This window comes from Pleurodeles waltl, chromosome 7 (assembly GCF_031143425.1).
Source record: "Pleurodeles waltl isolate 20211129_DDA chromosome 7, aPleWal1.hap1.20221129, whole genome shotgun sequence".
Lineage (NCBI taxonomy): Eukaryota > Metazoa > Chordata > Amphibia > Caudata > Salamandridae > Pleurodeles > Pleurodeles waltl.
This window is the reverse complement of record NC_090446.1, coordinates 1,125,751,229-1,125,766,421: the sequence shown is the minus strand read 5'-3', so window position 1 is coordinate 1,125,766,421 and position 15,193 is coordinate 1,125,751,229. Positions and strand designations below refer to the sequence as shown.

Here is a 15,193-nt window from a genome sequence, read left to right as displayed (position 1 = left end):
GTTGGTTTCCAGGGCGGTGGTGAGTTGAGCGTTGACGATTTTCTCGATCACTTTGGCGGGGAACGGTAGGAGCGAGATGGGCCGGAAGTTTTTGAGTTCGGTGGGGTCTGCTGTTGGTTTCTTTAGGAGGGCGTTCAGTTCAGCGTGCTTCCAGTTCTCCGGGAAGGTGGCGGTGGAAAAAGATGTGTTGATGACATCTCGGAGGTGGGGTGCGATGATGTTGTCGGCTTTGTTGAAGTCCTATTGACATCAGGAGAGGAGTCCCATCTGATATCTAAATTATACCGAGTTCAAGTTGAGGATGCACTAGATTCCCTGCGGCCACTGAGAGAGAGATGGGGGAGGACAGTCGGTAGGGAACCGTCAGATGCGGAATGGAACAGAGCTTTGGCTTACCCCCGGTCCGTCGCTCGCAGTACGCGCCTGAGATATATACAATATAATTATCTCCACAGAACGTACCTCACCCCACATCGGCTAACAGTAATCTATGGGGGAGTTCCTAGGGTGTGCCCCAGATGTAAAAATGTAGACGCAAATTTTGACCACATGGTATGGACCTGTCCAGAGATCCAACTGGGGTGGGAAGAGGTGATGTCCGACCTATCGAGACTCCTTAATATGAACCTGACTCCGACCCCTGACAGATGTTTGATGGGCTTTGGGAATGGGTTGCCGTGGGGAAGAGTGGAGACCCGATTTCTGAATCTGGCACTGGTATTATATAGGAGACAGATCACAAAGAACTGGAAGGCACAGTTTCGGCCCCCCAGGGTTGGGTGGAGACAAGACGTTACAACATGGGCTAGAGCCGAACTCCAGGTCCTGAAGAGCGAGGAGGGGAGGGGACTGCGTCGCCACCCTATAGCACAGAAATGGGAATTAGCAATGACAAGCTGGGACAATATATTGAGAACAGCGGACGCAGACACTCCAACAGGAGTGGAGACTGGATAAACATAGGAAGGGAGGAAATGTTGCCTCGCCCTCTAGGACATGATAAGGGAAGACACGATAAGGCCGAGATTAAACAAAAGGCGGGCAACAGGGGACAGAGCCCATGACATTGATTAACAGACAGGCTGGACCCGGTAGACGCCCCACCCACCTGAAACCAGACAAGTCTATGAGTAATGACACCATACATACTGGAAAAGCCAAGAAATGGCATCCCCCTGCATTAGCAGCCTCCACACCCTACTTTGCCATCGTGTTTAAGTTTAAGTTAATTAATGTTTGAAACGAGTTAAAGGTGTTGTATAATAGCTAGAAAAACATGACTGCTACACTAGGCCAATTGGGCAACCCATACAAGAAGAAGCGCCACTGATGTTCTATTCTTGCATACGTTTAAAGTATAAAGGTTATTGAATAATTAATGAAGTAGAACATTCAAACAATGTAGACGATAGTGATATGAACACTGTTATGCACTAACACGAAGCAAACAAGATGGTGCTGTAAACATAATACTGTTTACTGAATGATAAAATGTTAATAAAAAAATATTTAAAAAAAAAATACAGGTGAATTTGATACAGATGCCTCAATGTTGTAATCATGAACATGTAACTGCAATACTTTGTTAATTTTTTGACTATACAGAGGCCTGACCGGTTGCTAGGGCAGATGCCAACATAGAAACAAAAACTGTTGCAAGAGTTTATTCAGTGATTGGGTATCATCCGCAGTATCAACAGTGATAGAGGGAACCCATTTCCAGAACCAGATATTAAGATATATTTTTAAAGCCCTCTGGTTTGAGCAAATCCTCGATTCTTTCTTTCAAAGGAGCAGAAGTTTAGTCATTTATTTTTATTTAGAATGAGAATCCATCCCAGATGCAAGCACTGAAGCCCTCTCCCCTAGAAAACGACATGACAACTCAGTTCTCTAAAATTCCTCTCACCCACTCGAGATGGCGAGCTGATTTTTAGCTCAGCAAGAGCTTTGTGGGTGCTTACTAGTCCTCTGGGTCGAGGGGACTACTACACAGATGCTAAAGAGCAGTGCCTATTGCTCTGAGCCTTTCTAATTAGAACACAAGGCTCCAAAACCTCTGTATAGGCAGCACAGCACGCCCTCTTCTGGAGGAAAAAAAGACAGGATTACCTTTGAATGTTTAATTCCTTGAAATGTACTCTCTAAATAAAGCTGTTGGTTGTAGCAGTCAGGCAGTGTTGCTTTTTCTCATGTACTGCATCTACGGCCTGGTACTCTGCTGGTTGTTAGAGTGGCCCAAGTCTCACTGGCTTCTTTGGAGTTGAACTTAACTTCAAGGCAACATTCGGTGCCAGATAATTCTGTCAGCACGGGAGGCGAGGATAATGCTTTTACGTTCAACAATAGAAACTTCCTTTCCCATGTAGCCTTTGAAAGAAGAAAACATTAATAACCAATCATAGTCCTTTCTCCTGAACATAGTCCATCATCTGTTACTACCCCCCTCACCGCCCTCCCACTTTCTTCACTCCGTTAAGTGCTCCTTTTCTTCCTACTGTTTGGGTTTTTCTACATGCTTTATTGTGTTTTTGGCATATTCCGTGAACCAACGTTTCTCTTACAGGCATCCGCTGGATCACATTTCAGTGATTCTGACACAGACTTTCAATAATTCTATTGCAGTAGTGCGTTTAGGATGCTTCTCCGACTCTGCGGCCCCCACGCTCTCAATTACCTTCACAGTGGGAAAGCCAACACAAGCGTGCGGAGCCTTAACCTCACAAGTCCTCCCAGAAGGCAGCCTGGAGCCCTGACACTCGTGTCTTGGTCTGTATTGAAGGGTTTTCCCTTCCTATTATATATTATTAGTGCAGTGACCGTGGCGCCCACTTCAGCAGGTCTGCACTGTTGGGGCTAGCTAAAACATATTGTTGGCGCCACAGGGACTGGCCATGGCAGAGGAGGCTAAGCAGTCTGGAGGCCCAATATCCACAGAAATCCTCTCCAGATGGGCGCAAAGAGCGGTTATATTTGTGGGCAATACAAACTCCCTGCTCAAAGTTGACCTGAAATTGGGTGAGTTGGCAACGTCGGAGGCTAGAACCCACAGTATAAGGTGGGCTTTTTGGCAACCCCTTTATTAAGGAGTTGGGCAAATTTGTTGCCACTTAATTCTCTGGACAAGGCTCAGGGCTCTATCAACAAGATTTTCTCAACTAAGGTTTTCGTTGGGGTCAGTCGTGCAAGGGGGCACTTGTCTAGCAGCTTCAGGTCCAATGCCCCCGAGAGGTTCCCTGCCCAGGACAGTGGCAAAATCAGTCCAAGTATGGCAGATTCTTTCCATTTAGATGCTTCCAGCGGAACTGCGGGGCCAGAGGAGGCGACCGTGACACATAGGGACCTTCTCAAAGTGAGAACTCTACTTTCTTCCCAACTAAGAGTGGGAGGGCAATTGGCTCTGCTCCTAGAAAATCGATGTCCGACACGTGGGTGCTTCAGAAGATCCAAGGGTTTCATATAGAGCGCTTGGGGATGCCAATCCAGACCTCAGCCTCTCTTATTCTCTCAAGAGGACTCTGTTCTCATCGATCAGGAGATATCAGCTCTGCTCAGCAAAGGGGCGATTGTCCCTGTGGTCGAACATCATAACAGCTTTGTGAGCAACCTCTTTAAAAAAAAAAAAAAAAAAAAAAAAAAAAAAAGATGGGGGGGCATCACCCGGTCATAAACCTCTGGTAATTGAGCGAATGGCTAGTGTATAGTCACTTCAAGATGGAGGTAATCCATCTACCTAGAGACTTATTGAGACCAGGAGACTGGTTGGTGAGATTGGACCTCAAGGATGCTTACCTGATGGTCTTAATTTTTCCTCCGCACCACAGATTCCTGAAATTTCAGTGGCAGCATCAGGCATTCGAATTTCAGACACTGCCATTTGGTTCGTCATCTGCACCTTGGTGCTTTACCAAGGTTCTCAAACTGGAGGTCGAGCTCCTCCACAGCTGCGGCATTCGTCGGATTGCTTCCCTGGACGACACTGCTGATGAATTGGTGTCCGCGAGCGGTATCAGGTCAGCTTCAGACGACTGTCAATTTGATGGGACAGGTGGGCTTCGTGATCAACGAGAAGTCCTTACTTGTTCTCGCACAAAGAACAAAGTTTCTGGGTTTTGTCAGAGAGTAGACTCAAAGACTTCCTTTTAAAAAGTTGGTGAAGATTCGACACGAAAATCAGGTAGACTTTGTCACGCCAGACCACAACCCTCTAACAGCTGGCCAGCTTAGTGGGTTTTTTGGCATAGTCGACACATGCAGTTTTCCCAGGCCCTCTTCATCACAGGGCACTTCAACGGTTGAAGGCATTCCATCTGCACAGAGGCCTGAAATACTCAGTGTGCATTCCTTTGTCAGAGGACGCCCGGAAGGAGAGGAGATGGTGGCCAACCTACATTGAGGTTCCCAATGGGAGGACAATCTTCAGTTTCATCCCGGACATCGTAACAGAATCAGACGCCAGCAAAACAGGCTGGGGAGCCAGATGTGAAAATATGTCCATAGAAGGAAAGTGGCCATCCGAAGAAATTAGCAAATATATAATTTGCCTGGAGCTTCTGGTAGGCTCATTCGGGGTTTGTTACTGGACGAAAGAAAAAAGGTGAGTTGTTGCATAATGCTGAAGATGGAAGTGAGACGTGGCGGACGCGTCTTGAAAAACCTCCGTAGACCTCCTCCGCCATACAGCTGCATCACCACGGTGGGCCCCTGAATGATGGCAGGGACTTTATCCTAGTTCGAGTTCCGGGACACTGAGAAGCTGAGGCAATAGATCCTTGCTGCGCTGCTGGTGCTGACCGCAGCAGCTCTGCTGGGCCACAGGAAGAGGAGGCTTGGTGTTTCCTTCTTCTCTCCTTCCTCCTTGCTGGCGGTCCCATACGCCATAGGCCAGCGTCTGCAGGCAAATGGAGACTTCAACTACTCTTGCCCTCGTGCCATGTGGTGGGCTGCCACTTGGGGAGCCAGAGAGGTGCAGCAGCCTCCCTTGATCTCTCCTGGACTGTACTGGCTTCAATGTGGCCACAGTATTAGATCACCGTTGACCCAGCCCTTGGACCAATGATTTGAAGGTGCTTGAATGCCTTAGTGGAGGTGAGGGGGGACTGTGGCGGAGGGGCACGTCCCTGTGACTGCCCCCAGACGCCTTGGCTGATCGTGCTGCCCAGACTGGAGTTGCCATGCAAGCAAGCTGGGAGCTGAGCACCGTGAATCTCCCTCACTGCGCCTGGATGCTTGCGGCCTGCTTGCTCCGGTACTGCCCCGCTGCGGCTACCTGATCTCGCTATTGTCGATAACCAAGGCTGCACCGGATTACTCGCAATAATCATGGGGAAAGAGAAAATCTCTGGTGCAGTGGCCCAATTTAAGACTGACAATAACAATACCTGCCCCACTGGGGGGGGATCTGATGTTGTGCTCCTAAGTTAAAAGCTCTGCAATGTGGCTGAAATGGTCACTGAGGTGGATGGACGAGTATCCAGACTCGAAGACTGTTCATCGGACCACAAGGTTAAAGTCAACTCCCTCATATCTACTGTCCGGACCCTTAAATCCAGGGCGAAGGACACTGAAAATCACTGGCAGATAAATGGATCAAATCCTGGATCCCTGAGGTGATCTTGTCGCTTTGGTTCATTGCTGAACAGGTGTGTTGGGCCCTGGCACAGAAACCCCCTCCTGCAGCACCACTTCACCCAGTCATTACTAAAGTTTTGAAATGCTGCAATCGAGATGCTGCCCTACGATAGGCAGGCAGCCAAGGCAATATTCATTTTCAGTCCAGCAGGTTATGATTTTCCCGGACTACACCAAAACCATGCAGAAACAATGTAAGTCCTTTGACACTTAAGCAGAAGCTTAGAGTGATGCCTCTTCAATACATGTTACTCTTCTCAGCACTGCTCAAAGCTCTTCATGGCTCCTGTTCCCATTTCTTTGACACACCATGTGGGAATTGGCCACCGAGCAAAGGTCCCTACAACGATATCTATCCCCCCCCAAATGGAGGAGCAGGGACAAATTGATATCTGCCTGCTCCAGCCGTTACCCATTCCCAGACCTGCAGGAAATACAAATCTAAGGGGAAACGTGGCCTGCAGAGACGCTTCCCAGACTCCTCCGCTATGAAGCCGAGCCGTTCGCAGACCAATGACAATATTCTCCCTGCTCCTTAGGTGCCGAGCTCAGCCCCGGGCTCAATCCGGGAAGGGGGAGGGGAGAGGGGGGGCAGATTTCTGATAACAGAGGCTCTATTGAAGAATGGACATGACTGTCTGTCCCTGTATCTGTCTTGTTTCACTTCTGCCAAGACTCAGGGCATACTCCAATTACTGATGCTTAGATCCTTACGTAGGAGTAAATCCACTACGAACACCCTGTGCTGTGTTTGAAGCGTTTTATTGAAGGGTGTTGGGCAGCAGATGCTTCTAACGTGGAAGTGTGGGTAGGGGGGATTGCTGTTGGGGGGAGGTGTCTGAGAGAGGTTTAGTTTATAGTTTTTATTAATGTAGTTAATTTTTTGTATTTATTGCTTCCGTATATGCCTTTCGCATTGTCACAACCTATGCAATTAGCTCACTGACTAACATCAGATGCTACATACTCTACCTATGGCTCCCTTTAGCCTCCTTGTATGGAACGTCAATGATCTCCTAAACCATATTAAGAATCACCGTGGTCCGCAAGTTCCTCAAACGCCACCAGCCAAGTGTGGCGCTATTACAGGAGACCCACCACTTGGGAACTCAATGTCCCTACTTGCACAGATTTGGGTACGACTGCATTTACCATTCTAGTTTTGGACATGGTTCTAGAGGAGTGGTGATTTTACTTCACAAACATTTCCCTTTGTAATTGGCCAAGATCTCCATGAAACCCAAGACAGATATGTTGGGGTGGTTGACACACTGGAAGGAAAACCTCACAATATCTTGAGTGTGTACACGCCTCCACACCTAAAAAGGCAGACCTTTCAAGGTCTCACCACAGTGGTTGCGGCGCTGCCCTATGGGACACTGCTGATCGGGGAGTATTTTAACACCATTCCAGCCCCCCCTCCACCACCACGGTTGATGTTTCCTGTTCTCCCTCACATAGGTGCATTGGACTGTCAAGGAGGATAGTTTCTTGGATGAGCTCCTTGGGCCTATGCAATGTTTAGCAGCTGTGGCATCCCCAGGAAAGGGGATGCTCTTGGATGAGCTCCTTGGGCCTATGCTATGTTTAGCAGCTGTGGCATCCCCACAAAAGGGCACATACCCATTTCTAGGACTCTACAAAAGCCCTGTCGTGAACTGACCACATATTCCTCCCTGCCACAGATGTTCCCACTACTGCTGCTATTCAGATATTACCACAGGGAATATGAGACCTCCTTTTTTTCTCCAACTGAGGGTCCTGGTGCAATGTCACCATCCTGTATGGCACCTTGACGCCTGGTTCCTTACTAATGACTGCTTTCTTGACCACCTGGAGAAGGAGCTACAGACCTGCCTTAATATCAACGTAGGTACGGTCCAGAGAGCTAGCACCCTATGGGCAGCAATTAAATCCATGCTCCGAGGGGTGGCTAAAACATATGTTAAACATGCAGACAGGGACTGCCACTGCCAACTGGTGGAACTCAAATTTTGTATACTATTCATGGAAATGGCAGTAGCGGCCAATGCACCAAAGCCCAAAGTAGACAGCTGGATATTGATTGGGTGTCCTTACGACAACAGACTTTCCATAAGGTCTGACATTGTTGATGTGCGTCCACTTAAAGGGTTTATGAATGTAGGGATAAAAGCAACACTTTCTTTACAGGCTAGTTACCTGCGATACCGCCTCTCGGCTCATTCCCTCAATTGAGCATAAGACCAGAACTCCGGTGACCACCCCTATGGCCATTTCAAAATGTGTTTCAGACTATTACAAGGACATGTATGCCCAGTGGCTGCGTCCTCCTTTGCAAAACTGCAACCTATTTTGTCCAATATCCCTCTTACCTGTCTCAATGCTACCCAAAGTGCAGCTTTGGAGTCTCCCAGTATGAAGGATGAAGTCCTTGTTGCCATTCGTGATCTGAAGTCTGGAAAGACACCGGATCAGATGGCTTTCCATTAGAGTACTACTCCAAACTCCACGACATCCTTGTCCCTCACTTGGTGTAGCTCTAGGGAGACTGAGGACAGAGGCTCCTTCCCCCAGACCTTGATCTAGCCACTATTGTCATCCCTAAACTCGATCAATCTACTGTGGAAGGCGTCTCCTATCACCCGATCTCCCTGATTAATGCAGATGTAAAGATATATGCCAAGATTCTGGCAAACAGACTTTCTACAGTCCATAGTGCACTGATCTGACCAGGGCGGTTTCATGCCTAACCGGAGCATGAGGAACTGTATGCACTGAGGGTATGCAGCTTTGGTACACATCCGTGACATAGTTGGGGAGATGACTCTTTTGCTGGTTGACTTTGAAAAAGCATTCAACACCATAGATTGAGATTACCTTAGTGAGGTGTTACTGGGCATGGGATTCGGTGCACGGTTTTGTCGCATGGTCGGTGTACTATACACACACAACCCACAGGGCAGGTTCTTATTAAAGGTGTGTTATCCCAGGTATTCCAGATTAGACGTGGCACTCGGCAGGGTTGTCCTCTGTTTACCTTCCTCTTCTCGATGGCTATTGAAACCTTAGCTCAAGTGATTTGTTGTGATGCCCTGCTGCAGGGTTAGAGGTGGAATGACACACTGGAGGACAGAACTGCCTTACACACCGACAACATCCTGCTGTTTCTAAATTGCCATCAGGTGTCAGGCCCCCTTGTGTTGGAGATTATAGGCCTCTTTGGGGATGCCTCTGGGCTTCTGATGAATCGAACGCAATCACTTCTGGTTCCTATACTGGGCAGCAACACCATACTGGGTTGGTGGCAAGAGATCCCGATCCAACGCCTCAGGTTTAAATACGTAGAATTTCACATATCAATACTGCCTAAGCTCACACATTCCCATAACCTTTCCCCTCTTCTTCAGGTGACTAAACCTCACTTGGCTACGTGATCTACCCTCCCTTTCATTGCCCTAGGCCGGATTGCACTCAAAAAAATATGATACTACCATACTTTTTATACACCCTGCAGAATTTCCCACTCCATATTCCCAATACATGGTTCACTGGAGGTTATGACTCAGCTTTGATCTTTCACTGGGAGGGACCACCCCGGCTCACTGTTTTTGCCAAGTGACGCATATCAGTTTACAACGGTGGTGTAGGAGCAGTGGATATTCAACTGTATTATTGGGCATCCCCGTTCCTGGTGGTCAATGACTGGATGACTGCTGGGTAAAGCAACCTGACATGGCAACCTGTACTATAGAGTCTTGGTCTAAATGGGGTGATGCACTATTTGTGTGGGAGGCGCATTCCTACACATCTCCGAACTCACCAGGACAATTTTTATTGTAGACGAGCTGACAATAGATTCCCTGGGTGGGACAGCAAATTGACACAGCAGACAACGATGTGGAGAGGGAGTCAGCTAGACCATACAGCACAGTTAAAAGACAGTGGAATATGATTGGAATTACAGCATTGGGCGATATTGGGTCAGGTGATATGCACTCCTTTGAAGACATGAAGGCCCTTTTCCGACTGTGCCATACATAATTCCAGTTAAACATGCGCTTTGGTGGTACATGACAGACCTTGTGGACTTACTGGAATATAGCCCACTGGAGGCTCAGCTACTGATGAGCGGCTTGGACAAAAAGAGGGGGAGAGGGGCGGACTTCCCAGCTGTATCGGTCCTTGATTAACATGCTCCTGAACTTATGGACTCGCTCCTGTGGGAGAGTTGGCATGGAGACTTGGATGCTGTGGAATGGCGGATGGTATTTATGGCTCCTCAGGAGCTTGTGATGTCTGTGCGTCTCTGACTTACTCAACTACAATATTTACATTCACATGAATGTAAGACAGTGTCGACTGGCACGTTGGCCTTCGAGCAGACCCTAACTAACCTAGAATGCTCTGCCGCAGAGGCAGATTTCTTCCACATGGCGTGGAGTTGCCCCTGGATTACTCTTTATTGGGCACATATTAGTAGAATTCGCTCCAGATTTTTGGATAAACCTGTTACCACTTACGTCGAAGCTGACTCTTTTGGGGCTTTTACAGGACCTTGTTGGCACGAGAGGTGACTGAACGCTGGTTGATTTGGTAACACTGGTGGCCACCAAGAGGGTCATCTGGAGGAACTGGAAGTTACCCTAGGCACTTAGCCTGGAGCTCTGGAGATCCGGTATGGACTGGGGTGCCAAACAGAAGGGGCCACTATATGTTTCCAGGGGCTGTCCTGAGAAGTTTGACAAGGTGTGAGTCAAGTGGTGGGACTATGACGGCTTGTCCTTCACAGTGGAGACAGTCAATGTAGACATTGATTGATTGGGGAGGCAGCTATTTGGGCAGCAATACGTTGGTTGTTGTGATTACTTAAACCCAAAATCAATAAAATTGGCTTATTTAAAATAAAAAATGCTCAGGAAAACGTCTTGGTGGTTCGCTAAATCAATCGCTTGGGAGGTTCCTGATCTGATATGCTGGTGGAGCTAGCGAAAGTGTTGGCAGTATTGTGTGGACCATCACATTTCTGTGATGGCGGAACACATCCCAGGGAAATCCAACAATGTGGCTGATTGACATTCCCAGTACCTGCGGGATCTCAGCACAAGGAAACTGCATCTGGAGGACCTCAGGGTGATAGAGAAACACAAGGGGCTGTTTACAGTGGACTTGTTTGCTTATTGTCTGGACAATCCAAGTGGACAAGTACTTCAGCTGGAGGCTGGAAGTGCAAGCAGCGGTTACGGATGCCTTCCTTCAGGACTCTAGTGTAGAGAAAGGATATGCCTTTCCCACATTCAGCATAATAATGCGGCTGTCTGCGCAAGTCGGGCAACAGAAGAAAGATCTGGTGGTCATAACTCTGTTCTGCAGATCTCAAGTATGTTTTCCAGTGATGGAACTTTCATGGGATTTTCCAATCCATCTACCCCACAGGCTGAACCTTCTTCAGGACAATCTGGGGAACCCCATCACATAAATCAGGAAGGATCACTCCAACTCCTGGCAGGGAGGATTACAGGAGTCTATGGATGATCAGAGGACTCTGTAGAAACTGAGCACCTTTTGTCAAAGGCATTGGTGAATGGAATAACTAAGATTTAGATCCGCTTGAACACAATGGCTATGTTGGCATGTACAAAGGGATACGGATCTCGTGGAGTCCAATGTGGTTCACATCTTGAATTTTCTACCGTCTTTGGCATCGGATGGGTTAGCCTATAGCTCGGTGAACACCTTTAGGACTGCCATATCAGCGAGACATTGCCCACAGACGGTTCTCCAGCGGGAGAGCATTACTCTAGTCAGCAAACTGATGAGGCGAATCAGGTTGTCTCTTCCACCAGAACCTAGACATGCCACACTCTGGGATGAGAACAAGGTTTTCAACCTTTTTTCTTTAAACGCAACACAAATACAATACTAGGAAACAATTATCAGGTAAGTTAGCCATGTTGTTATGCCCGTTACTCATGTAAACAGGTGTCCGATGCTAGAGCCCTGGATATTTCAGGTAGGATATTCACCCTGCAATGGGTAACTTTTCACATTTCTAGAAGGGCAAAGTGCAGTTCCAGAGTTGTCTGTTATCATGTTCTTCACAAAATGCTCAAACTATGTGTGGTCAGATGCATTAAGGCCAATGAGGTCATGATGGATGATACTCACCCAGCTGGGGAACGTCGGCTTCTAATTTCAATAAGTAACCCATTTAAAGGGGTGTCTTCTCCCACCATATCCAGGTGGGTGTGGTATGTCATGGAGGAGACTGACATAGACACATCTGTTTTTGGTGCACATTCAGCGAGAGTAGCCACGGCTTCCAGATCTTTTCCTTTGAGTGCCAGGCTGGAAGATATTTTGAATGCTGCTAACTGGTCAGCCAACTCTGTTCAAGACGTTTTACTTCAAATCTGTATTTAACATGGCTACACTGGTCATAAGTAAGCTTTGAACTAGCATAATCCTCGCCTCCAGTACTGGCATAGGATATAAAATGTCCTAGCTTTCGTAATGGGAAGTTTCAATTTTATTAAGGAGACAGAGGTGAGGATTATTCCCACACAAGTTAGAGAGCTCTCTATCCCTCCCTTATCTTGAAGGTATGGACGTTAAGAGTGTGAGATCCATAAGGCATATGACATTTTCTGCTTATTTACTTGGGAGTGGGGAGGGGGTATTTACTTATCTGGTATAATTATGATGTTTTTTCTTGTATGGTTCTATTGCTACTGGATGATTTCATTTGTACTTCAACGGATGAGGTATATGGGTTTCTCCTTTGCAGGGAATGAAGCTTCTAAAGAAGGATGAACACAGCAGAGCTGGAGGCACCTGATGCATGAAGAAAGAGGGGGCATTGAAATTGATGATGGACTACTTTCAGGAGAAAGGACTACGATTGGTTACTGATGTTTTCTCCTTCCCAAGGTGTAGTGAAAATAGGTAGGTTTGACCACTGACTGTTTCACCACTGTGCATATTAGTTGTTCAATGTTCACCAGTTGCAGATAACGTTTTGTATTCAGTTTAGCTGCCTATTGGCTTTATTGTGGCATTAGACATTGCAGTTGAGACATTGCAGATGAGCTGTGTTTTTCCACATGGTAAACTAAGCTTGAGTTTTTCGTATTTTCTCTTAACAAACACAATAGCATAAGGAAGCACATATTTTGTTTTTTTCCTTAATGCAGGGAAGAAGTTGGCCTTGAAATCTTGGCCAATTTTCAACGTTGTTTCTTCCAACTCTAACCTACAGTAGCCAGCATGTTTTGAATATTTACATCTGAGAGGGAAGGACATTCAGGGGTCTTTTTTCCATGATTATTTAAGCCATAAAAAGGTGCCCCTGGGCAGCAGCGAGGAGAATTCCCGAGACCTCAGTGAGGATTGGACGTCAAATGCCTGACATTTTCTGTGAGGGTGGAAATCTCTTTCTCGCAGTTAAACAGGGGTCATCAACTTGCTGGCTTGAGAAAGATGAAGAGCATTGGCAGGCCCTACGGTGATGAATTTTGCCTTTATTCTTTGCTTTGCAATTATGCTATATTTATTGTGTAAATTGCAGTTGAGAATCACTTTGATATATTTTCTTTTCATTGCTGTGACTATTTTTAAAACATGTGCCTCCGACCTACTAATCTCCTTTTTCAGGAACCTCGTGGTGAAGTAATATAAATGTCTTCTTTAAACTAAGAAGTGCATTCCAGAGATTTTTGTCAGCTCGGTCATTAGTGAAAGCAAAACACAAGGGTACATGGGTATGTGTGCATTGATTTTAAACTCTCTGTGCTGCACGAAAATGAGGATTCTTTTCCCTCTGCCTGTAGCGTGCATTCCCCAACCTTGTGCCCTTTTCTCCCACCTTAAATCTCAAGGCCTTTCTTCAGTTACTTTAGTATTTGTCTTTGCACAACAGATAACGCTCACTGGCCCTGCTGGTGTTATTACAATAAAATGCCAAGAACTGAAATGATTTCAATGTGCCAATCATGTTATTTGCCATGGTAGCACAAGACATATCGTAATGTTTGCAAGATACTGGGGACTGGCCTAATTATTCAGGACACAGTCTGACCCACTTCGTGCAGATCCATAAGCACTTCAGTGCATCCACACGAGGCGCCTTCACTCTTCTCGCCATCAAATGGGTGGTCAAAATGGCCCCTCCTGTTAGGGGTTGCGAGCTTCATCTCTACCTCTTGCTCCAGGAAACGCCGAACTGCTGAAACCCCCAAGTTAGGCACCTGTGCAGTGTTTTGATGACGCGTACTAAAAACAGTATTCCCAAGGCTGGTTTACCTGGCTGCTTTAGTACGCTCTTCTGGTGGAGAATCGAACTTATTGCAACATCGTTTGATTTAGTTTCAGATTGTAATTTCAGCTGATTGGTCCAAACGTTCAAAATGTGCTTGTAATGGAAATCTGAACACGCAGCATTATCTGAATACCCATCTGCGTCTCACAAAATAAATGCCCCAGACTTCTAAACATTGCAAGGGTATCCCAGTGCGGAGTGTTATGTCATATTGCTGTTAACAGGACAGATTTAGTTTGGTAGGCTGGGTACATGCTTTTTGTTCTTTATTACATGTGTGTTTAGGACAGGTCATAAGGTAACCTGTGTGACAAAGTTGCAAAAAAAGACCCCAGTTTCTTTGCTGGTGCAAAACCGAAAGTATAAAAAATGCTGTGAACAGTGGGGCTAATGTAGACATATCCTGTATTCATCCGCTGCTGAAACTAGATGGAGAGTAAAGAAAATGGGTAGTATTTCATGCTGATGAAAGAGCTGCACTCTGACAATTAACTAAGTTAACGTTACTAACCTAACGTAAGTTACTGGCGTTCCATTTCAGGGATTTTGCAGCAGTTCCAATGCCTATTTAGAGAGTTTCATTGCTCAAAAGAGGTAACGGTGATAAGTTTCTCTTTTCAAGGGGTTCACTGCTTGATTTTTCTCACGAGAAAGCGTTACTTGAAATGTCACTAACTTGGCAGTAGAGTGCCACATACGTATATTTAAAGCTTTATAATGTCACACACAAGCAATCTGAAAAAATAGCAAGTTTGGAGGCAACTGGATATAGGGTGCGTTATCAGTAACGATGGCGGGACTAGAATGGTTATGAGAACCCATGACGAGAAGAAAGCCAGTAAAGGGGGGGGGGGGGGGGAAGGGAGGTAATGTGGTAAGTGCACTCGAAACCAAAAAGATGGCACAGTAACAACCTGCCCGCTACTTACGCGGACCGCCGGAGAATCAAGCCTCGTGTCCATCGTCTGTAGCTGATCTTTTAAGCGGTACCATTCACATGTAGTTTTAGTACTTCCGGGTTGCAAAACAACCAATCGCAACGTTTAATATAGTCTGGCAGTATCGCCGTACCGCTAACATTTGAGTTGAAATGGGATTGGACTATTGGTGGCATATTAACCAATCCTAGTGCGGCTGTCAGAATTCGGAAGTGCTGATTGGCTGCTGAGTCCATCATTGCAGTCGTCCGAACCAACTCTTTTTGTCTCAGGGCGCAGCCCTTCTGTGAAGGACTAGGGAGTTAATGGGAGCTTCGTTATTACTCTG

General features: G+C 46.6%; 1 protein-coding gene across 1 annotated transcript in view; it reads right to left on the bottom strand.

The window, feature by feature from the left end:
- The window catches only part of NUP85 (nucleoporin 85), a 215,379-nt gene extending 200,432 nt beyond the window's left edge, over positions 1–14,947 (bottom strand). The window contains exon 1 of the mRNA XM_069200126.1: positions 14,857–14,947. Coding sequence (XP_069056227.1) covers positions 14,857–14,889 — 33 coding nt within the window. The 5' untranslated portion in view covers positions 14,890–14,947. The remainder of the gene's footprint in view (positions 1–14,856) is intronic.
- Between the last annotated feature and the right edge of the window lie 246 nt (positions 14,948–15,193).